The 10,844-nt window shown below is 41.5% G+C and overlaps 1 protein-coding gene across 1 annotated transcript in view; it reads left to right on the forward strand.

Annotated features, from left to right (window-relative positions):
- SYN2 (synapsin II) overlaps positions 1–979 on the forward strand; it is a 143,873-nt gene extending 142,894 nt beyond the window's left edge. The window contains exon 13 of the mRNA XM_088134116.1: positions 107–979. Within this exon, the coding sequence (XP_087990242.1) occupies positions 107–242 (136 nt within the window). The 3' untranslated portion in view covers positions 243–979. The remainder of the gene's footprint in view (positions 1–106) is intronic.
- The last annotated feature ends 9,865 nt before the right edge of the window (positions 980–10,844 follow it).

Here is a 10,844-nt window from a genome sequence, read left to right on the forward strand (position 1 = left end):
TGAATTTTGAAGGGGGGGCTGCATAATGAACAACAAAAAATATCTGTATGTAAGCTTCAGGTGTGCATAACATTCATATGTGTGAGTTTTTGTCTTTGTCTTGCAGCAAATCACAATCTCTGACAAATGCCTTCAACTTCACGGAGTCATCATTCTTCCGATCATCTGTGAATGAGGATGAAGCAAAAGCTGAAACCATCCGAAACTTAAGAAAATCTTTTGCCAGCCTCTTTTCAGATTAGCCATGGCATAACTTGGTTTTGTATATCCATCAAATGTGTGAAAGTCTCTTGTGAATATCATTTCACAAACACAATTTCTTTATGAATGACCCTCCTTTGCTGTCTCAGCTGTTGTATTAAGCAATATGTTATGCTCTTTTTAAAAAGGGACTATAATGCGTTAACACTTCAGGTATCTAAAAAACGCCACTTTAAAAAAAGCCAAGAGGAAAAGCTATACAGCCGAATGCTTGCAGTCCTCATTAACTGTGATATCGTGGCCTTACCGCCAAATGCACTTGATCACCCCATTGGACGCTCCATTGTGAAGTCATCAGAGCAACACACCATTAAGTTGCAAGTCTTCCCTTTGCCGCAGTTTTCTCTAGTACTCAGCTGCATGTCTGTTTCTTTAAGGTACTTTCTTCCGCAAAGGTACTTCTTTGAGACTCACTTTCTTGCCCTCCGATCTTTAGGATGCAGTTTCATAATTGTATTCTTGTTAATCGTCTTTCGCCTTGTTAGAAACTTTAGGAAGCTTTCCATCAGCTAAATGCAGTTTTCCAATATGCTTTAAGAGCAAACTCTAGAATGAACCAATGTTAGAGCCCCGTGTGTGTCTATATTATTCTATCCTCATATATTTGTTGTGAAATTATTTGCAGCCTGTTAATAGTGACTTTTGCTTTGTGAAGTGTCATGCATGCCTTCATGTCACCATAGTTCCATATTACATTCTAATAAATGCAAAGCTGTACACCCAACAGGAAGTATGCTCCTACTGACTTCTCTGCACTGTGATGATAGCAGAGTGAGATCAGAAGCTTTATTTTTCTAATTTATCTAACTTCTAGTCAGACTGCATTACCAACAGACTAGGAAGAATCTCTCAAAAACACATTTTTTAAAGAGACCAAGCACTTCATTGATACATTTATTCCGATCAAATCTGTCTATAAATCCTGTCTTGCCTACAGAGAGGGATATCTTATAGAATGATTTATAGAATACCAGTTCCACCCAGGTCCAAGTTATATTTTGAAGAGCTGTATTCACATTTCCTAATTTTGCCTTTGCTCATGTTGGGAGACAGAATCTCTTTTCCTTTCCTGTTAAACTCATCCTGAATATTAGCATGCCTGGCCTTTATACTCTGCTCTGCAGGACCAAAATATTTTCATTTTGCCTGATGTTGAAAACAGCAATATTACATGTGTGTGTGTGTGTGTGTGTGTGTGTGTTCATATGATAGCTAGCTAGCTAGCTAACTAGCTAGCTAGCTAGACAGACAGACAGACATGGGTAGTTTGTACAATGTATGTGTCTCATTAAGCCAAATGCAACCCATTCACCGTTTACTGTATAGTGGCCCATAAAGGATTTGCAGCAGTTTTAAAACAAAGGTAGACTTGTATTTTCATGGCAGAATAATAGTCCATGAAAATTATTGGGTGAACTCTCCTTCAATGTCTGTAAGTAAGAAGTCTAGCATATGTAACAGAATGCACAGTGTAAAGCATTTACACAGAAGCTTGATCAAGCTACAACAGGGATTTGAACTTGGGTGAGGACCCTTCCTGTAGCACACTTATCCTGAGAGTTAGGATACACTTGTCTTCCTTCAGTGCCACGTAGTCTGTAATCAGCTCAAAGAATGGTCTCGAAACTCTAATGCCAAAGGACTGTCTTTGAAGAAGACAGTTGAAGAAGATGGGGAATGACGGCTTCCTTCTTCAGCAGGTTCTCTTCTCTATGCAAAGGGAGAAAGGAATTGCTCATGATTACTCACTTATTCATCAAAACATTTACAAACTGACCTGGATCTTAAGATACGATACAGCCAACGTAGAAGCACAGAATGAAATGCATAATGAGTTGTTGTCTGCAAAAACTTTGAAGGTATAGCTGGAACGTCACCTGGCAACAAAATGACATCAGCACTGGCGCCCTGTGCTTTCCTCCCTTTCTTGAATTGGTCGCAGGCAGCAGATCTGAATGCTTGGCAGATACTGAAGGGCCCCACTATTCGGGCTTCAAACATTATCACTGACCTACAAGCTGCACCAGAGCCTTATTGACATCCTATGCCAGTGTGGTCCAAACTTGGCCACTTTAAGATGAGTGGACTTTATGGCTGGCTGGGGAATGGCTGGGTGGACTTTATGGCTGGCTGGGGAATTCTGGGAGTTGAAGTCTACTCATCTTAAAGTGGCCAAGTTTGGACAACACTGCTCTATGCAGTTTCTTTTAAAATAAATGACTTCTTGACATCGATCTAGCCATTCCATTTCTGCATTAGGTCAGCCTCCCTATCATTTTCAAGGGCAGCCACACATAGACTGTGTTACAGTAATTTAAATTGGAGATTACCATTCCAGTGCGTGGCCTGTTCTGATAGCATTTGTTTATTCGTGTGAGGATATAACAATAGAAGAGAATACGTGTAGCTCACAGTTGATCTGTGGCGTCCTTAGGGCTCTCCAAGCTTGGTTGTTTGCTTGCAGACATTTCATTACCTGACTAGGTAACATCCTCAGTGCTAGCGAGTGTGGGGTTGCTCCCTGTTTATATGTAACAATCTCCATGGCACTCAAGGCAACTAGCATAAAAATGCAAAATAATATAAGACTCTTAAAATTCAATTGAAACATTCATAATGAAGACATAAAATCATAATAAGCCTGAATGAAAAGTTAGATGTAGACCCCTTCCACACACAAGAGATCTCCAATCTGAAAGTGACACTGCCCTTATATGTCTCCAACATGCCATGCAGAAAAGCCAGATTAATTTTGCAAGTTAATCTGCTTGGTGCCTGCTCCAGAGCAAACAATGTAATAAATGTTTCACAACACTTTCTCTGGAACTGCAGGGTGGAATGATTTCCTGTTGTTAAGAAATCCTACCTCATCCTATCTCTTTGACTCCTACCTGCCCTGTAAGAGACAAGGCGTCATAACATGTTGCTTTCTTCCTGTGTTCTTCCCAACCAAACTAAAAGGTGGTTTTACTGCTCCCCCCAGATAATAGCTGGCTTCCTTCACACACACACACACACACACACACACACACACAAAGCCATTGTGAACACCATGAAAAGCCATGAAGAACGATTTGAAAATTCACCCATTGGCTGGCTGGAGGTAGCATTGACTGGAGGAAGCATCGATTAGCTCAAGTAGGCTTACAGAAGCTGGGATGGCAGCATGAGAACGTGCTATTCATTTGGATGGTGAAGCTGGTGGTGTAGAAAGAAAATGTGGAAGTCTCCTTAGAATCCTTTTCTAAAGGAGAGAATGGGGGCTAAGTACAACTCCCAAGAGAATGTACTTCCCAGCTCGGGCATGAAGCAGAAGATTCTCTCCCACGTGTTCAATGACTGGGCTGCTGAAACAGGGAACATTTTAGGAGGACATCTTCTGGCAGAGAGACCAACCCATATTGAGATAGGTGTACCTATCATATCTTAACCCATTTATAGTTTAATTAGACCTTAAGCTATTCAAAGTTTAAAAGTTACAATTAATATTTTTAACTGCACACAGAAAATATTTGGAATTCATTGCAGATTTTTTAAACCAAACATAGTATCTAGAAACTGTGCACTGGTTAACAGCTTTGCTGTTACATTTTCACCAGTCAAAGCTTCTGAATACTCTTCAAGTGTCCAGAGTTTAATGCAGTTTATTCATGATGAAGCCAGGAGATAGCCGACCAAAGTCAGATTTCACAATCTCAGAAACATTTGCAATTAGTGCACTGGACAGTGTATGCAAACTCATTCCCTGCCACTACCTCTAAATTCAGGCAGAGGTTCGAAAGACCACGTTTTCATGGGAGTGTGACCTCACTGATACTAGACTGTCAATTCCCAAGCACAATTTTCTACTGATTGATAACATCTACAGCTTGTTCAGCACAATATTGATCTTAAATACCAATCAAGAGATTAGCTGCTGTTTTGACACGGCATGACAAGAAGCAATAGACTTGGATGTCATCAGCATATTGAAGACTCAACAGCACTTCCATGCAGATATTAAACAGCATGGAAGATAATGTGGAACCCTGCAGGACATCACAGGACAATGTCCTGAGAACTGAATGATAGTTCTGCAGCACATTTTTCTGGATACAACCCCAAAGCTGTAATCGCTGTGGAAAGCATCATAGTTAATAGTGTCAACACCATAGATATCTAAGGTTATCCTTAGGGCTGTGGAGTATTCCTTTCCTGGAATTTGGCATTTTCATTGGAATTCAAGGTCTCAGAAAGAATTGATAAGATACTTGCTGTTACTGACAACCTAATTACAATAGCAACTTCTAACAGGCTAAGAATCCAGTACAGTGTGTGTGTGTGTATGTATGTGTGTGTGTGTGTGTATGCATGCACAGCCCAAAGTTTTCGCGCTGTTGTAGGAGGCTGCTTGCATTCTGCTTCTCATGCTGGCTGTTGTTCTGGTTGATTGGTTTCACCTGGCTTTTACTTACCAACTACTCCAGTCCAGTCCAAGCTCATTGTTCCAAACTTGCTAACTTCAATCCACAGAGTAGAGAGGCCCATGAAAGCTAGTCAGGCCACCTTACTCCTGTCTAATTCACATTCATTAAAGGTGACTAAATCATCTTGGCTTCATATCCTGATCTAAAGCTGGGTTGAAATGAATCCAGATAGTATCTTCCAGATGTACCTTGAGTTGTAAATATCAGGATCTTTTTGATAATGGCCTTTCATTTATGGAATTCTTCCAGTTATCCAGTGGACTTTAAAAGTCTCCTATAAACTTTCTGTAAAATTATTTCAAACATTGTTATTGTTCTTCTTGATCTGAAGGTTATAAGTGATCTGGAAATATCTCTGAAGGAAATGTTTCATGTATGAAATGGCCCTGAGTAAAAGGGCTTTCTTCTAATTTTTCTTAGACCTATTCCTAAACCTTTTAATATCCTCTAGTCTGAAGCCACTGAGCAGCCTTAGTTTTCTTCCTCAACACTAGAAAAACATTTGCTATGTATCTGCATTTCAACTGGTATTTAGAAAACAGGAACAGGGCCAGTAAGAAAAAAAGGCAACCAAATAGTTATCGCTAATAATCTCATATCTTAGATTAGAAGAAGAAAGGCTATCAGAAGGTGTGGCTTTAGGGTGATATTACATCATATACACCTCCCTTTGAACAAATATCCATATCACGCATAATACAAAAAAGTACAAAGTTACTTAAGGTAGATTAGTTATTAAATCTATTTTCCACATCTCTCACTGGATGAAAGCAGTGTTACTCTTCACAAAAATCTAGATAGATAAGACACAGGGACAGTTAGGAACTAATGACCAGAGGTTAGGGAGGAACAGACTGGTGTAAATCTGACCTGTGTTGCTTCTCAATTTGTAGGACAGATTTCTCTTTCATCAGATTTATGTCCTAACTTTAATAAAAGATCTAGGTATATATCTACTGGTGCATTTTGAAGGCAGGATTCTTATCTACTTTTGACATGTACAAAGGGGTCTGGGCTTTTGCGTGTGCCTTGATAGCAAAGACTCCCTGTGCACATACAGCAGTACAAAACTCTCCTCAGCAACTTTTGTAGCACTTCTTGAATTGACCATGTGACCACATAAATTTTATACTTTTTCAGGTGAGTGGTACTTTTTTCTGGAGAAGGGTCTTACGATTCAGGAAAGGGTGCAACTGGTACACAACACAAAGTTGTACAAAGGCCCTCCTGCACATGTTGCCACATGCTCCTCAAACAGGAGCCATGAGTCCAGGAGGACCCCCAGATTGTGCACAGGTTCTGTCTGGGGTAGTGCAGCCCTACCAAAAACTAAAGATGGAAAGTCCCCAGAACTAGAGGACCTAATGCACAAAGCTACTCAGTCTTGCTAAAGTTCAGGTGAAGCCTGTTGTTCACCATCCAAACCCCCCAAAGTCCCCAGACACCAAGACAGAAACTCCATGGTATCACTTGGGCAGCCACAGCATACTGATGATACATCACCCCATGCCATCAAATTACCTCACCAGCAGCTTCATGTAGATGTTAAACAGGAGAGGAGAGAGAACTGAGCCTTGTGGAATCATGCAAAGCGGGGGCTGTTGGCCAGACAATCTCCTCTCTTATGAATACTGACTGGAACTGGCTCTGGAGAAAGGAAGAAAAACAGCACAATATAGTACCATCCACTCCCAATTCCTAGGGCTGATCCAGAAGTTGGAAAAGTTCAAAAGTTCAAAAATGAAAGTTGGAAACTGGACAAAAATGATCCAGCACTGTAAGGTCCAGTGATGGCTTCTTGAGGAGAGAGCAAACTATTGCCCCTTTAAGAAATGGTGGAACAACCCACTGTCTCAAGCAGGAATTCACCACCACCAGGACCCAACTAAACATCACCTTCCGAGAGGCCTAGGCTAGTCAGGAGGGACATAGTTCTAATACACAGATGGCTGAGCTAATTGTCATGAGAATCCTGTTCACTTCATCAGGACCAACAGGATCACACTCCTCCCCAAAAAACAAGGAAAACTGAGCCCCGGTCACCTCCACAGTACCTTCTGCAAAGCTAGAGTCTAACTTAGAGTGAATCCAAGTGACTTTATCCTACGGATCCCCAGCATATTCTTCAATGACCCTGCAGGTAGACTTCAGAGTCCACCCTTCCCAGAAGGGCCCAGATCACCTTAAAGAAGGCCACTGAATAGCTATTGACAGTCACAATAAGGGCAGAGAAATACTGATGTTTTGCCATGCTTACCACCACAAGGTGGGCCTTAACAGTGGCTCTAACTCATGCTTGGTCTTCATCGCCCTCTAGCAGGGGTCTAAGCATCTCTTCAACTTATCCCCCTCAACCTATAAACTGATAGGAGTTCTGGATCCACAGGAGGAGAGAGGCCACATGGGCATGATCTGATCCAAAGCCTCCTCCACCCTCTCATTCCAGGCAACAACAAGGGCTTCAGTTGGACTGTGCAACAGGCCATCAGGAATGACCCCAGGCTCTCTCCGGAATCCCAGCAGGTTTTAATCGCCTGGGGCAGGCTGGTCAAATAGGTCCAGCCTCCCTGCAACACCAGAGAATTCCAGAGCTACCAGAGAGAGCTCTGACCGTGATAGGGAGCAACAGAAGTGTTCCCTGACTACAAAACACATTGTCACTGCTCTGACCCAAAAACCAGATCAAGCCATGACTGCTGTTATGCATTGGGCCCTGGATGACTTGGAACAGGCCCATGGCTGTCAGGGTGGCCATGAACTGAGCTGTGTCTGACCACTGAGTGATCTCTGACCCCTGAGCTACCTGAGCTATCTCTGACCCGATCTGCACCTCTGACCCCACCCCTACCCTCAGGCAAATTGAAGTCCCCAGGAACATAAGCCTGGGGAACTCCACTGCCAGCCTAGTTATGGAGTCAAGGAGCTCAAGCAGGGAAGATACTACTACACAGCAGGGTGGCTGGTACAGTGGCAGCAATCCCAGTGATCCCTAGAGCCCAACCTAATAAGTGGACTCTCGCATCCAGTAGTCTGTGGAGCAGTGCCTCTGAATGCCACCAGAGACTCTCAGATTACAATTGCCATTCTCCCACCCCTGTCCTGGGGACTTCACTGATGCCATGACTAGAACCCGGCAGGGCTGTTCTCCAAGAGGGGAAGACCACCATCCAAGCCCAGCCAGGTCAGCTCTCTTATCCATGATCAGATCACAAATGAGGGAGGCCTTATTACAGACCTATATACAATTATATTGCACTTTCACAGAATGCTTCACATATATTATCTCTGTAAGCCTTCCAGCAGCAGTATTGCAGAGGTAACAAAATAAGGACTTTCCTAAGGCCATTACCTGATGAAATCATGGCCACAGTAAAGGTTAAAATCAGTGACTTCCCATTCCACAGATGAGTCCTTTAACCACAGTTAAACTACAGTTGCTCTTAAATAGGATTCACAGGATAATGATATAATTAGTGGCTGCTAAACTTGAAATCATTCAAAACCAGGAACAAAATGATACATTTCCCAAGGGTACCAAACTTGTACAAAGTACTACTCCCTCTTCAAGAAACATGTGCTCCACCATGTGTTTGGGATAAGTCATAATTGTGAGATGGGCAGTGACCAAATTCAATAAATAAATAAATAAATAAATAAATAAATAAATAAATAACGAATAGGGTTTCTATTATTCACCCTCAACCCACAGCTACTATAGATCAAGATCTCTCTCATTATGTATATTAATTACTAGTATAAACATAGAACCAATACTCGAAACATAGTATCATACTACATCAGTAGTAAAATAGTATAAGCAATCATCTTGATTATTAGGAAACCTCTGGCTGCACTATTGTAATAAAAATTTTCAATAACAATTATTTTAAAAAAAAAAGGAAACCTCTGGCTGCAAGAGCAAAAGAATGGAGGAACATGCCTTCTGTGGTACCAGGATCAAAGGTTCTGTATAATTGTTTGTTTTCCTAAAGGCACTTTATCTGTTCCCAAGGGTTTTTAATCTGAAATTTGGGAGCTTGGGGCTGGTGATTGCAACTGAGGGGATGTTTTCTGGAAGATAGGGCATAGGGGGAGTAATAGGATCATGGCACACTTCTCAAGACCAGTGGAATAGAGGACATTGGGAGAGGGGCTTGCAGTTCAGTTGTAATCATGGTAGGAGAATGGAGGATTTGGAATGATATTTATGGTTGGATGATGGTTGGTGGATTTGGAATATGGAAGACAGAGAAGACTAGAGAGATGAAAAAAGTGTGATAAGGATTTGGTGAAACTAGAATGGACAGTTAGATTACACAAAGGTGAACTCTTGGATGCAGCTGAATGTTCATGGAGGCTGCATTATTTTCAGTGAGGAAGGAGGTAGAGGAAGGCCTCCACAGTTAGAAGGGCATATGGTGCTTGTGGTGGTGGTGGTGATGGAAAAAGTTTGTCAGCAAGAGAAAGGATGATGTTGGACAAGTGGAGGACAATCCACTGGTGTGGCAAAGAGTATGCTGCCAGGAGAAGTACCATGTGAGGACATGATAGGGCAAACAGCCAGGACTTCTTTTGAGTTGGTGGCTCCAGGAAGTGCCACTGTGGAGGCCTTCCAACAATTAACAACTAACTTAGGTTCCCCCTCCATTTCCAATTCCCCAAATCCATGCTGGCTGTGGAATTCTGGGAGCTGAAGTCTATACATCTTAAAGTTGTTGACACTGAGAAACACTGCACTAAGCTACAGCAGCTCTTCCCTTAAAAATAATCCTATCATCTTCATTCTGTACAGAAAGGAAAATCCAGGTACTTCCTCCTCCCATGATTCTGATCCCATGATTCTGATCCCATGATTCCATAAATTGGTCCAACCCTTTTTTGAAGCACACATCTCACAGTAACTGATTGGAAGATTTCTTCATAATAAGATATACTGGTGGGGAACCTCTGGCCCTCCAGATGTTGCTGCAGTTCTTAGCTTACCTTACCATTAACCATGATGGCGAGTTCTTCTGGGAGTTGTAGATCAAAAACATCTGGAGGACAGAAAATTCCCACATTTATCTACAAGAACAATCTATGTCTTTTCTGACACTAGATAAGATGGAAAGAGATAGACATATAAAAAGAAATGGAACTGGCATAAATTAAGAATGAAAATAGGTAGTCCATACTTTTGATTCTGGTCCTCCCCTCTATTGACTTCAGTCCCATTCACCATTTAATATAGACAAAGTCAGAAAAAGAAGATTTCCCACCTCTGCTGAATTTCATCTGACCACAGGTGTTAATCATTGTCCTGAAATGTTCTCTAAGAGGAACATTTTGTAAGTGACACGTAGAAACTGGATGGAGGCTGCCAGCCCTTCTGTGTGGCCAGTCACTGTACATAAATAGCCAGCCGTGAGAATACAAAACTCTTTACATAATGCATAGTTAAACTATGGAACTCACTGTCATCAAAAGCAATTTTGATGGTTTAAAAAGAACCGGGCTTGGAAAATAAAGCTATCAATTGTTAGCAGTCTCAATAGTACTGGAGTACTATATATTAGGGTTGCCCAGTACTTCTGATTCAATTTGCAAAAGATGCAATATTCACACTCCTGCAAGGTTCAAAAATTTGAAAACTGAATCTCAGGCATTGCGAGGTCATACTGTATGCTACCTCCTGAATCCAAGCCAATATAACTTGAATATCAGCTGCTAGGAAGCCTCAGTAGAAGAAAGATATCACCCTTCTGTCCAAGCTTTGAGCTTTCTGAGGTTATCTGATTGACTACTGTTAGACAGAAAAGACTGGGCAGATGCCCCTTAGCTTGCTGTAGTCTCAAGACTCTTGTTAATTTCTTAAACTACCTTTGAGATTAAGTTTCTTACTGACTTTACTCTGCCTGCAGTGCTGAAGGCTTGAAATTCATGAAGCCAAACTCATATTCTTGTTCTTTAAGTGTGATTCCTATCTATAAACAGCAGAAAACCAGACCTAAGTAGAAACAGGATCTCCATCAACCTGGGCATTATCCTGTTCTAGAAACATAAGGATTCTAAGGTCTGTTTGTTCAGTCAATCACACACCATGGTACAATCCTTTAGCACAATGTAGTTTTTAATTTC

Source organism: Python bivittatus, unplaced genomic scaffold (assembly GCF_059951505.1).
Source record: "Python bivittatus isolate LINGU-HERP-01145 unplaced genomic scaffold, Pbiv_v1 ctg000080_np1212, whole genome shotgun sequence".
NCBI lineage: Eukaryota > Metazoa > Chordata > Lepidosauria > Squamata > Pythonidae > Python > Python bivittatus.